The sequence below is a fragment of the Paroedura picta genome, chromosome 9, assembly GCF_049243985.1.
Source record: "Paroedura picta isolate Pp20150507F chromosome 9, Ppicta_v3.0, whole genome shotgun sequence".
Classification (NCBI taxonomy): domain Eukaryota; kingdom Metazoa; phylum Chordata; class Lepidosauria; order Squamata; family Gekkonidae; genus Paroedura; species Paroedura picta.
This window is the reverse complement of record NC_135377.1, coordinates 74,927,308-74,941,509: the sequence shown is the minus strand read 5'-3', so window position 1 is coordinate 74,941,509 and position 14,202 is coordinate 74,927,308. Positions and strand designations below refer to the sequence as shown.

Sequence of the window (14,202 nt, the reverse complement as noted above, 5' to 3'; positions counted from 1 at the left end):
GTCCCATATGGAGGGCTCTGGGAAATAGGAGTAAGGGACATTCAGATTCTTCTCCCTCTCCCCCTCATTCCAGGGGTCATGACTTGGAAGATCTCTCCCCAGGCGCTCATGGCCCACTAAGGCAGCAAGGAAGAGGAGCTAGCCCCAAGACATGGTCTCACAGCACTCCTCTGATTCAGATGCTAATGCTAGTCCTAGACAGGACACAGCCTTTCTTACTGTTGAAGAATTGGAGGTTGATTTTGAACTCCCAGAACCTTCAAAACGTTTTTTCAAGTTGGAAGATTATTCTTGCCTGTTAGATAAGACACTAGCTGACCTTGATTTGAAGCCAAACCCTCTGGAGGACCCAGAGGAAGGGCCTAGCAGACCAAAAAGACCATTAGGGAATTCAGAGTTTTTTCCACTAGAGGATTACTCTCTCAGAATATTTCCCTTTCCTGATTATTTTTTTGGGGAAAAAATACTGTGTTCAGTTTTGGGCACCCCAGTTGAAGAGGGATATAGACAAACTATAATGTGTCCAGAGGAGGGCAACAAAGATGGTGAGGGGTTTGGAGACCAAGACGTATGAGGAAAGGCTGGGGGAGCCTGATCTGTTTAGCCTGGAGAGGAGACGACTGAGAGGGGATCTGATAACCACCTTCAAGTATTTAAAAGGCTGCCATATGGAGGATGGAGCAGAATTGTTCTCTCTTTCCCCAGAGGGACAGACCAGAATGAATGGGATGAAATTAATTCAAAAGGAATTCCATCTAAACCTCCGGAAGAAGTTCCTGACAGTCAGAGTGGTTTCTCAGTGGAACAGGCTTCCTCGGGAGGTGGGGGGTTCTCCATCTTTGGAGATTTCTAAACAGTGCTCTGCTGCCTCCTGGCCTTGCATGGTTGCCAAGGTGCAGAGTGCTGGTGCAGATGAGCTGATGGTGCTTCTGTGGCTTCAGAGTGGTGAAGGGTGTGTGCCACTGCTTCAGCAGGGAAGAGGAGAAGAGCAGCAGGTCAAGAAGAGGCACCCCTGTTGCATGGGAGCTGTGAAGCTGCCCACTCGTGGTGGCTACACTGTGGTGGCTGCCCCAGGAAACTGTCCATCTGGGCCAGTTTTGTATACCTTCTCTCCATCACCATCATGTGTGAGCAAAATGTGTTTTTTTTTTAAGTGCTTTGCCTGCGTCTGTAATAAGTGAGGTGGGAGAGCTGTGGAAGCTCAGAGTGGACAGGGCATAGATGGGGAGAGGCAGGAGAGCATATCTACGGATATCTACGGATCGCTACCCATTTGTGATGGTCCACGTGGGAACGAATGACATGTCCCTGAATACCATCGCTCCTATTAAAAAAGACTATCAAGATCTGGGGAGGAAGCTCAAGCAAAAGGGGGCACAAGTGGTATTGTCTTTAGTCTTGCCTGTCAAGGGAAGAGGAATGTGTTGGGAGAGGAAGATAATGGAGGTGAATCACTGGCTGCGTAGTTGGTGCCGGCAGGAGAGATTCGGTTTCTGGGACCATGGGATAGGCTTTCTTGAGGAAGGCCTACTAGCACCAGATGGACTGCACTTATCGAAGTTGGTGAAGAATGTGGCCCATTCCGCACAAGGACCAATGTTGCCAATTGGTTCCTGAAAGCGGAAACGCTATTTTTAATAGTGCAATCTCGGCGTTATGCATATATGCCTTTGTAGTGGAATCCAGAAGCGTTTCAATCGTTTCCCACAGGTTTCCGGTCTCGCAAAACTCGCTATACAAGAAGCGATTTTTTCTGTGCCTTGTCCCGCCTCTGGCCGTCAATCAAACGAACATCCAATGGGTGGCTGTTATCATGCTCCCAAAAAGCCCCTTTCCCTTTAAGAACTGGGTTTAAAAAAAAAAGAAAAGCACACGTTGCAACGAATATGCCTTGATTCCTCCTAACGTAGAGACCCATCTAGCTGGCATTTGAGCTGCCGAGTCATCGTTACCATGCTCCCCCGAGTGAAAAGAAAAATCCACCCCCCGTGCATGGGCAAAGGGAACTTGCAAACGGGGCTGTGTTGTGCTTGGGGACTTAGGGGAGCTTTAAAGCAGTTCTGTGGAGGGACTGTAGCCGGAGAAGCCTCACTGGGTGAATGAAGCCTCGCCGGTTTGTTGCTTTCTGCTCGCTCCGAGAAAAAAAAAATGGCAATCGCTTTGCTGGAAGTTCGGAGGAGAGAGCCAGGGGGAGGGACTTGGCTGGAACCGCAACAATGGGAACGCACAGAAAGTTTTCGAAACTGTTGCAGATTGTTCGCAAGAGTGTAGCGCTTTTCGGAGGGTGAATCCACTTTTCTGGATTTCCCTTTAAGCTCTACAACGAATCACATTCTGTGGGACCGTTTCAGGAGTGTGGCAGATTGTGAGCGACATCGTGCGGAACTGCAAATTAGTAGCGTTTACAATTTGCAAGCCTTCTGCTACATTAAAGTTGTGCAGATTGGACCTGTGTTTCGCAGGAACCTGGGGAGATTCATCATGAGAGCTTTAAACTGAAGCCATAAGGGGAAGGAGACATTCAACATAGGGAGTGTAAGGAAGGAGACCGATTGGGGGCAGCCCAACCGGCAAGGCCAGCTCATAGGGAACCAAAAGTCAAAGGATTCAGGTGCCTTTATACTAAGGCCCGAAGCATGGGCAATAAGATGGAAGAGCTGGAACTTCTCATGCTGATGGAAAGGTATGATCTAGTAGGCATCACAGAAACTTGGTGGAATGATTCTCATGACTGGAATGTAATAGTGGATGGATATGAACTGTTCAGAAAAGACAGAATAGATCGAAGAGGTGGAGGAGTGGCACTGTATGTCAGGAAAGGGCTTACCTGTCAGGAAATTCTAGTGAAGGAGAGTATATCTATAGTGGAACACATCTGGGTGAAAATAAGCGAGGGAAAAACAGGGTGGTGGTTGGTGTCTGCTACCGACCGCCTGACCAACGAGAGGATGTGGATGCTGCACTTTGTGAGCAGCTTGAGAAAATATCCAAGCGGCAGGACCTTGTCATCATGGGTGACTTCAATTTCCCAGATGTGTGCTGGGAAACAAACTCTGCTAAACATCCTCAGTCATGCAAGTTTCTGACCTGCCTGGCTGACAATTTCATTTATCAAATGGTAGATGAATCCACAAGCTGGATAGGGGCGGGTCGGCAGTGCTGGTTCTTCTGGACCTGTCGGCCGCTTTTGACACCGTGGACCACGAATTGCTGGTCCACCGCCTCGCCGAAACGGGGATATGGGGCACAGCTTTATGCTGGATACGCTCCTTTCTCCAGGACCAGACCCAGAGGGTAGCAGTGGGGGATGAGCTCTCGCGCTCCTACAGACTTCCATGTGGAGTCCCACAGGGCGCGGTCCTCTCCCCCACATTATTTAACGTTTTTGGACTGGGTTGCCACCAGTACGCTGATGACACCCAGCTCTATCTCCTCATGGACGGTCGCCCGGACTCTCCCCCGGAACCATTTGCCAGATGTTTGGAAGCGGTGACAGAATGGTTCAAGCAGAGTCGCCTGAAACTCAACCCCTCCAAGACGGAGGTCCTGTGGCTGGGACGTAGGGAGCGGGAACAGGAAGCCCGCTTGCCCACCCTGGGAGGGGCGCATCTTACCATCGCGTCCCAGGCCAGGAACTTGGGTGTGATCATCGATGCCTCCCTGACTTTGGAGGCACAGATCAAAAGAGTAGCGGGCCAGGCATTTTTCCAACTTTGCCAAGCCTGACTACTAGCGCCCTACCTGTCCCCCGAACACCTGGCCACGGTGATCCATGCAACGGTCACCTCCAGAATAGATTTCTGTAACTCGCTCTATGCGGGCCTTCCCTTGCCCTTGATCCGGATACTTCAGCTAGTGCAGAACGCAGCTGCTAGGGTCCTAACTGGTACACCTTGGAGGGCCCATATCCAGCCAGTGCTGAGGCAGCTGCACTGGTTGCCGATTGCTGCCCGAATCCGGTTCAAGGTTTTGGTTTTAACGTTCAAGGCTTTACGCGAGTTGGGACCCACATACCTGAGGGACCGCTTATCGCCCTATGCCCCCCACAGAGCTTTACGTTCTGCGGGTGAAAATCTGTTGGTCGTTCCCGGCCCTAGGGAAGCACGCCTGGCCTCGACCAGGGCCAGGGCCTTTTCGGTCCTGGCCCCCGTCTGGTGGAATGAGCTCCCGGGACAGCTGCAGGCCCTGCGGGACCTTCCATCGTTCCGCAGGGCTTGCAAGACGGAGCTCTTCCGCCAGGTTTACGGTTGAGACCAGGCTTAACATCTATGCCCCCCCGGGACCTGAGGATTGGGATTAAAGAGACGGGTACCATCAGTATCCCCTCTCCACCCGCTAGTGGGGGAATGGGTAGTCGATTAGCCGCTCTTGCCAGGTAGCTATTAACTGCAGATGTGTCAATGGGATTTTAATGTATTTTATGGGGTTTTATACTGTTGTAACCCGCCACGAGCCACAAGGGAGTGGCGGGTAATAAATCCAATAATAATAATAATAATAATAATAATAATAATAATTATAATTATAATTATAATAATAATAAAGAGGTTCAGCCATACTGGACTTAATACTGACCAACAGGCAAGAGTTGGTAGATGAGGTGAAGGAGGTGGGGACCCTAGGGGGAAGTGACCATATCCTCATAGAATTCCTTTTGAGATGGGGAGGCAAGGAAGTTTGTAGCCAGACATGGATGTTGGATTTTCGTAGGGCAAACTTTAATAAACTCAGAGACATGATGAGTGTCATACCATGGACGAGAATGCTGGAAGGGAAGGGAGCATGTGAAGGGAGCGCTACTCAAACAAGAGCTATTGCATGCTCAATCAATGACTATCCCAGAAAGACAAAAACACTGCAGGAGCTCTAAGAAGCCTATTTGGATGAACAGAGAACTTCAAGAGGAACTAAAAAAAAAGGGAGATGTTCAGGGAATAGAGGGAAGGACAGAGCTCTAAAGAAGAGTATCTACAGGTTACTAGGCACTGTAGATCAATCCTCAGAAAGGCCAAAGCTGAGAGTGAGCTAAGATTGGCCAGGGCAGCCCACTGTAACAAGAACAGATTTTTCACTTATGTGAGGAGCAAACGTAAAGTAAAGGAGGCAATAGGTCCACTGTTGGGTGCGGTTGGACAAACTCTAACGGAGGATGCAGAGAAAGCAGGAAGGCTCAGCGCCTATTTTACATCTGTTTTCCCCCACAGGTCAAAGTGTTTAGGCACATCTAGAGACGGCAGTAGCCAAGAGATAGTGTCTGGGTGGCAGGTTGACATGGACAGAGAGGTTGTTGAGAGGCATTTAGCTGCACTGGATGAGTTAAAATCCCCTGGGCCAGATGAAATGCACCCGAGAGTGCTCAAAGAACTTTCCAGAGAACATGCACAGCCCTTGTCCATCATCTTTGGAACCTCTTTAAGGACTGGAGATGTCCCGAAGGACTGGAAGAGAGCAAACATTATTCCGATCTTCAAAAAAGGGAGGAAGGACGACCCGGGAAACTATAGACCAGTAAGTCTGACCTCTGTTGTGGGTAAGATAATGGAGCAGATATTAAAGGGAGCGATCTGCAAACCTCTGGAGGACAATTTGGTGATCCAAGGAAGTCAGCATGGATTTGTCTCCAACAAGTCCTGTCAGAGGTGAGTCCTGGAGGGAGGTGAGTAGCGGGGTACCTCAGGGCTCGGTGCTCGGTCCAGTACTTTTTAACATATTTATTAATTATCTAGATGAGGGGGTAGAGGGACTACTCATCAAGTTTGCAGATGACACCAAACTGAGAGGACTGGCAAATACTCCAGAAGATAGAGACAGAGTTCAACGAGATCTGAACACAATGGAAAAATGGGCAAATGAGAACACAATGCAATTTAATAAAGATAAGTGTAAAGTTCTGCATCTGTGTCAGAAAAATGAAAAGCATGCCTACTGGATGGGGGATACGCTTCTAGGTAACACTGTGTGTTAACGAGACCTTGGGGTACTTGTGGATTGTAAACTAAACATGAGCAGACAGTGTGATGCAGCAGTAAAAAAGGCGAATGCCATTTTGGGCTGTATCAACAGGGGCATCACATCAAAATCACAAGATGTCATAGTCCCATTGTATACGGCACTGGTCAGACCACACCTGGAGTACTGTGTGCAGCTCTGGAGGCCTCACTTCAAGAAGGACGTAGATAAAATTGAAAGGGTACAGAGGAGAGCGACGAAGATGATCTGGGGCCAAGGGACCAAGCCCTATGAAGATAGGTTGAGGGACTTGGGAATGTTCAGCCTGGAGAAAAGGAGGTTGAGAGGGGACATGATAGCCCTCTTTAAGTATTTGAAAGGTTGTCACTTGGAGGAGGGCAGGATGTTGTTTGCGTTGGCTGCAGAGGAGAGGACACGCAGTAATGGGTTTAAACTACAAGTACAGCGATATAGGCTAGATATCAGGAAAAAAAATTTCACAGTCAGAGTAGTTCAGCAGTGGAATAAGCTGCCTAAGGAGGTGGTGAGCTCCCCCTCACTGGCAGTCTTCAAGCAAAGGTTGGATGCACACTTTTCTTGGATGCTTTAGGATGCTTAGGGTTGATCCTGCGTTGAGCAGGGGGTTGGACTAGATGGCCTGGATGGCCCCTTCCAACTCTATGATTCTATGATTCTAATACAGATTCTATGATTCTATATGGGAAGCCTTGGCAAGAAATCTGCTTATGCCCTGCCAACAGAGCAAGGAGGAGGCACGACCCCACGCCTGGAGAAAAATAAAATGTTAACAGTGAACAAAATAATCCACAGTCCCCAAAAGAAGCAGATGCAGATGATATGACTTAACGGGCTTTATCCTAAGGGAGGCTTCAATCTCCTTTGAGCTTCTCGCATGGTGTATGTGAGCATCGAACCATGCAGGCAGGAAAACAGAGTAGAGTGCTTTGTAATGGGAATAAGCCATTTGGCTACGGTATGTTTGGTCACCTTACTGTCCCCCCTCCTAGGCCCTGGGCACCTTTAGCTGCATCACGTGAAAAACACCTTAAGATTTGCAGTGTTAGCTTGGGCCGCTTCACACAAAATGTCCATCCAGAGTCTGCTAACCACCCCCTCCTGAGCTCCATGAGTGGGATTGTTTCCAAGGCCAGGAAAGCAGAAGGCAGGTGATCCTATTTGGATGAATAGAGAACTCCAAGAGGAACTAAGAAAGAAAAGGGAAATGTTCAGGAAATGGAGGGAAGGACAGAGCTCTAAAGAAGAGTACCTACAGGTTACTAGGCACTGTAGATCAATCATCAGAAAGGCCAAAGCTCAGAGTGAGCTAAGATTGGCCAGAGAAGCCCATTGTAACAAGAAAAGATTTTTCAGTTATGTGAGGACCAAACGTAAAGTCAAGGAGGTAATAGGCCCACTGTTGGGTGCGGATGGACAAACTCTAACGAAAGATGCAGAGAAAGCAGAAAGGCTTAGTGCCTATTTTACATCTGTTTTTTCTGTAGCCAAAGGATAGTGTCGGGGTGACAGTCTTCAAGCAAAGGTTGGATACACACTTTTCTTGGATGCTTTAGGATGCTTAGGGCTGCTCCTGCCTGTATGGCCCCTTCCAACTCTATGATTCTATGATTCTATGATCCCTTTGAAGGTTTTGTAGAACTCATCTCAGGCCCCCACAAATGCACCCTCCTCACCGTCCTGTGGATCAAACCAGAAGGTGCCCAGCAGAGATCTTTGGGCCCGGAATTCCTTAAAAGACACACCACATTCCTTCAGTCTGAATCTTGCTCCCCTCTCATGCAGCTTCAGAAATGAAACTTGCCCCTTGCTACTGTGATGGGGTGCTGCTTACCGCAGTGGTGACATCCTTCAATGCAAAAGGCACCAGGACAGACGGCCTCCACAAGAGTGGGTCTACCAAACTATGGACTGTTTTTCGCTAGCGTGAGAGTTCACAAGCTGAAACAATCGTTTTTGTCATTGCACTGAGGAAGGCTTCCGACAACTATGTTGTTAACTTCAAGGTATTCAGGATGCTCGGCTGGAAGTGTTCCGGCATCTTCTTCTAAACTAGCCAGAAAACATGATGGACATTCCTGAAGTTTGTATTTGCCAAAATGTTGGTCTTATTGCCTTACCCACAAGTCTTTTGGTTTGCACAGCAAACTCTTTGCTCTGCTCAGTCCACCTCTCCTTCTCTCCAGCCAGTCCACTGATCAGGCTGGAGGCTGTTTGCATTTTACGCCTGCAGCGTTCTGCATCCTCAAGCAGCATCTGCCAAAATCCAAATGGAGGAACAGGGGTGGAAAACACAGCTTGATCCATACTTTGCTCATCATATTTTAACATCACATGATGCTCCCCCACTTCTCTTCTGAGTAACCTTTCAAACATCACAAATGCATCTGAATATGCTCTCTGGAGCATGGATTTCTCCGTAATCAAAGTTCTAGTCAAAGGCAAATAGAAGTTGTGTGTCACAATGCTAATTGTGTAGACCGCTCACCATGCACACTCTAGCCCATGTACTCATTTCACGAACACAAATTTTATTCTCCTTATATCCCATCTTTCTTCTCAATGGGAGCCCAAAGCTCCTGGCCTTGTTCTCTCCTTTTATTTCACTCTCACAACTACCATGAGGAACCCTTCTCAGCTCTTTTACGATTGAGAACCTCCTAGAACTTTCTTCAGGCTTCAAGAATCACCAGAAGTGGCGTGATTGGCCAGAATGTGCCTGGGAAACTTAGATGTGGACATGCCCACTAAGGGCCCCTCCCCTTCCCACCCTCTCCAGGCCCATCATTGGCCATCTGGGGAATGTGACGTGACCATATCCTATCCTAACGTATCCTATCTAATACAATAAAATGTGGAGGGTACTTCTCATGATGTGCTGGCCCGCTGACTGACCTTCCCCCCATGGGCCACTCAGAAGCCAGCATGGCACCAGTAACTGCCATGGAGCCTCTAATTGGCCCTTGGGGAGGAGGGCCCTCCCCCCCATGGGCCACTCAGAGAAGCTGGTATGTTGTCAAACGCTGCCGCAGTGCCTTTGATTGGCCTTTGCTGGGAGGGAGACCTACCCCACTGAGGACCAATCAGCTGCTCTTCCGGCCATGAGTCCTTCTTGCCACTGCCATGGCCTGATGACTGCCTATCTGCCTACCCTCCTGACAGTGCAGTGGTGCTAGCCACCCACAGACTTCCTGGGAAGCCCTGCCCCCCCCCCATCCCTGCAACACCCGGTAGTGTATGATGCAGGGGAGGGCTACGTCTCAGTCGTAGCCACCCACCATCAGACTTCCCAGCCTCCCGTTCCCACAGTGCATTGCTGGCCTCCCTCTGCCTACCTGTCTCCTGGTGTCAGGGCTGGTGGAACGGGGGGACTCTCTCGCCATCTCCTGCCCTGCCTCTTCTGCGGTGTTCCCCTCCTACCCATTGCCCCACTCCTCCTTGTGCTCCCACGGCGACTGCTGGCAGAGGGGAGCCTGCCTGCTCCTAGGCTGCTGTAGAAATGGCTTAGGAACTGGAAGCCACCTAGTCCTCCCTCTGCTCGCCTCCTAAGTGTTTCCCCACTCCTCCCCACTCTCCCACCACCACCGCAGCCCGGCCCAGGGTGGCTTCTGCCTCCTGGACCAGTTTTATGGCCCTCTTGGAGCTGGCTGGCCTCTCCCCTCCCCTCCCCTCGTCATGGGAGCCCAAGGACAGCGCTGGCAAGAAAAGCACCTGCTGCTCCTGGTCCTGCTGCCCTCTGGCCCCGCCTCCTGCCGCGTTGGCTGCTATTAAAACAGCCTTTGCCCCCTCGTATGAGCAGGGGGTTGGACTAGATGGCCTCTATGGGACCTTCCAACTCTAGGATTCTATGATTCTTCTATGATCATTTCACCCAATAAATATTTAACACATTTAAAAAATATATTAAATATTAATTAACTCCCATCCATTCAGGAAACCCTTCCAGGGCCCGCAAGAAGCCCTGGTTGGGAAATCCTGACCTTGAGAGATTGCATATGATTGACTAGCCTGAGGTTACCCAGCATGATTCCAGGGCAGAAATGGGATTCAAATCTGGGTTTACCAAATCCCACTTTAACATTCTACTGACTAATCCACTTTGGCCATATGCACCAGGGCAACCTGCATTGTGCATTGTGTAAGACAGCCAGTATGCTTAGATCAAGATCTGGGAAGATAAAATGAGAAGGGGCAGCCATGAAATGGGCTTGCAACTTCTTGGCAGAAGGGCAGCATGAAATGGCATCTTAGATCTTCCTAGTAATCCTCATCGTAGCTGTCCTGAGGAGACTCAGCATTAGTCCCATCTTCTCGCACACTTATGAAGGCATGTGAGATGGTAGTGAAAGCGGCAAAGCGGGATTTCTTGGCCATGGAAACTACATCCACATGCTCTTGCCCGGCCCAAGGGTTTAGGGTAGTTCAATCTCTTACCACCCTCCAGGAGGGGCGCCAAAATATTAGTGAATTGGATCTTAGCTGTGAGGCATTAGCGAGCTTCTGGCCACAGTTGATTCAGTAAATGAACTGGAAATCCTGTCGGCTGCCTTTGGAGGTGACATTTGAAGGCTTCAGGTGGCTCTCATTATTTGAAGTGGACAGGCTGCTGGGGAAGGTGAGGGCTACCACTTGTCCCCTGGATCCCTGCCCATCTTGATGCCTCAAAGGGATAGGGATATTGTTAATCTCTCCCTGTCTTCTGGAGAGTTCCCTGAGCTGCGAAAGGGGGCAGTGGTTTACCTTCTCCTTAAAAAATCATCACAGGAATGGCGGGAACTGGCCAGCTACTGCATACCGTTTCACATCTTGTATTTCTGGGCAAGAAAGGGCTACTGACAACCAGCTACTAGCATTCTTGGAGGAAACTCTGGTTCTCCATCTATATCATTCGGACTTCCATCCTGGCAACAGGGTGGAGACGGTGTTGGTCGCCCTGATGGATAATCTCCAAAACCAAGTAGATTGGGGCGGATTGGCCATTCTTGTAATGTTAGATCTGTCAGCCACCTTTAATGTGGTTGACCACAAGTTATCCCGCCAGGACAGGGATACAGGGTACAGCCCTTAGTTGGCTACTTTCCTTTCTCCAAAACCGGATACAGAGGGAAGTGGGGAATGAACTATTGTGCTCCTCTGAGCACCCTTGTGGAATTCTGTGTGTGGGGGGGGGATGCTCTCCCCCACTCTTTTTAACACTTTCATGCACCCTCTGGCCCAGCAGGTTTGGAGTTTTGGGCTGGGTTGTCATCAATATGCTGATGACACCCAGCTCTATCTCCCCATGGACAGCAACATGGACCCCCCCCCCCGGGAACCAATCGCCAGATGTTTGGAAGCAGTGGCTGGATGGCTTGAGCAGTCACCTGAAATTCAACCCCTCCAAGAAGCTAACCTTTCCTGGCCAGGACACAACTGACCACCACACCCCAGGCCAGGAAGCTGGGAGTGATCTTGGATGCCGCCCTGACCATGGAGGTACAGGTCATGAATGTAGCCGGTGAGGCATTTTTCCACCTTCACCAGGCACAGCTACTAGTACCCTGTCTCCTGAATGTTTGGCCATGGTGATCCATGCGATGGTCACCTCCAGAACTGATTTCTGTAACTTACGCTATGCGAGTCTGCCCTTGTCTCTGACCCAGAAATTGCAGCTGGTGCAAAATGCCTCACTTGAACTCCTTCCGTGTGCTGAAGCAGCTGCATTTGTTGGTAGTTGCAGACCGGATCAGGATCAAGGTCTTGATCTTTAATGCCCTTTGCGGTCTGGGACCCACGTATCTGAGGAACTGCTTGTTGCCCTATGCCCTCCACAGGGCCTTGCACTCTGTGTGTACTCAACTGCCAGGGCCTTTTTGGTCCTGCCCCCTACATGGTGGAACGAGCTCCAGGAATAGCTGCAGGCGCTGGGAGACCTTTGGGCTTTCCTTTTGGCCTGCAAAATGGAGCTCTTGTGCCAGGTTTACGGTTGAGGTGAGTGCGAGAGGAAGATCTGAAGGGCACCCCTAGGAAGATACGTTGCCACGCTGGCTCTATTGTTGGCATGTCCAGTTGACATACTCTCTTGCCGGCCTGGCCTGGCTCCCTATGGTAGGCAGGGCTTCGTTATTTTACGGCCATCTGTATTGTATTGTTGAGGGTTTTTTTAAGGATATGGGTTTAAAATGGGATCTTAATTAGGGATTTTATTGCGTTGGATTGTTATGTAGCCCCCCACGAACCGGCATGCCAAGAGTGGCAGGTAATAAATCAAATACTAAATAACTAAATAAAGGCTGGGAATGAAGGGCGGACATTTCTAGGGGCACAAGGGAGTTTGTGGCTTCCTCATTCCTAGCTTGTGCAATACCATCACAACCACCCTAATTTAAAATACATCAAGAACTCAGGGAAGGCACCACAAACAGTTAAATTTCAATTTTGTTTTTCGAAAAGAGAGACTCAATTCTTCACAAGCAACAAGTTGCCATTAACTAACAAAAGGAAGAGTAGGTGTTTAAAGTAGCTTCTCAGATCCATGGGAAAGGGCAACAAAGCCAAATACTAACAGCATAGGGGCTTGAATTACTCTGCTAAGGAGAAGGAAGAATCATGCCACGCCCTGGATTTTAGGTCCAATGTTGAATGTGACAAGAGTGTGTTTACCACTTGGCAGGACAATGCAGATGCTTTGCTCATCACGTGCTCAACAGACATTGGGGTAGGAATAGGCAGGATACTGTACCTGTTTCTCCCTCATGGCTTCCTCGTACTCAGCCTGCACAATATCCAGTTCTGCTTGCTTGGCATCCAACTCAGCCTGAGCCTTCTGCAGATCCAACATGGCAGTGGCAAGCCGGTTCTCCTGGACAGCCAGGTTAGCCTGCAAGTTGCCAGTTCACACAGCACTAGTCAGACACACCTAAGCAGAGCCACCCCTGATCTCTCTCTAACAGATACATTCTTCACCTCTCTGCAGAACCCTCCCTCAAAGTCTGAAAATGTTTGACTGCACATTAATAGAAGAGTTAGATTCAAATCCAGGCTAGCCTTAAAGACCTACACAATTTTTGAGGTTTGTGTTAGGGGTGTGCATTTAGTATATCCAAGCCAGAAAAATATCCAAAAACATCTTATCAGAATTTCCCCGCTATTTGTGCAGCCAGATATAAATAGGGGTTGAACTTCAGCTATCCAAAATATTGGGGATTTTTTGGAATAGCTGCATAGTCTAATTTAAAGGGCATTTTAAGAGACTGTGGTCTTTTATCATGCCTTCTGGCTGAACTCACTGTTCGCAGAAGGCATTTAAAAGGACAGTGAGCTCTTTAAATGCCTTTGGAATTCACTCACAGTTTGTAAAAGGGATTTAAAGGGACAGCATTCCCTTTAAATGCCTTTCCCCTTTCATTGAAAGCAATGGAGGATGGGGGTACCTTCTTTGGGGACCTATGGAATTGGACCCCTGGTCCAATCTTGTTGAAACATGGTGGGGGGGTGTTGAGGAGAGGTACCAGCAGCTATGTTGCAAATTTAGTGCCTCGATTTTCAAAAAAACACCTCCTACCCAGACCTCCAGATACCTCAGGCAGGAATCATTGTCTATAATAGAGCCATATCAATTCAGGATTCCCAAGTACCATACTAATATTGGGAAGGGGGTATCCGGAATATGTACACAAACCCAAAGAACTTGAGTCAAATGAACTTTGACTTTCAAAAGCTAATACGCCCCCCCACAAAAAAATCTTGCTAGTTTCTAAGGTCTCCTGGACTCAAATGTAGCTCTTCTACTGCAGGCCAGCATAAATCATGTCACGTAAATGGTTAATGAGATTTTACCCAACAACTTATTTAGAAATTTGACAGCCTATATTGTTTAGATAAAGATGCCCAGGCTTAATTATTATTTATTATTATTATATTTCGATTTATTTCCCGCCTCTTCCAGAAGGCTCAAGGCGGGTGACAATGATCTTAACCCCATTAAAACCCCCATTAAAATATTAATACCAACATGGCGGCAAAGAGAAAATACCCTATCCCTCCCCATACTAATATCAGAGATAATGGAGGAGTGCAATGTACACTTCCTAACTCCCGGGGGGGGGGGGAGATGTCCCGAGTTCGCTGACCCCAGCCTCAACCATAGACCTGGTGGAAGAGCTCTGTCTTGCAGGCCCTGAGGAAAGCTGACAAATCCCGTAGGGCCCGCAGCTCACCCGGGAGCTCATTCCAACA

The 14,202-nt window shown here is 48.8% G+C and overlaps 1 protein-coding gene across 3 annotated transcripts in view; it reads right to left on the bottom strand.

Annotated features, from left to right (window-relative positions):
- DNAH5 (dynein axonemal heavy chain 5) overlaps nt 1-14,202 on the bottom strand; it is a 323,270-nt gene that overhangs the window by 86,899 nt on the left and 222,169 nt on the right. For all 3 annotated transcript variants that reach the window (XM_077353359.1, XM_077353360.1, XM_077353361.1), the window contains 2 exons: nt 12,707-12,844; nt 8,106-8,241 (listed from right to left, as the gene is read on the bottom strand). In XM_077353359.1, the coding sequence (XP_077209474.1) occupies nt 8,106-8,241; nt 12,707-12,844 (274 nt within the window). The remainder of the gene's footprint in view (nt 1-8,105; nt 8,242-12,706; nt 12,845-14,202) is intronic.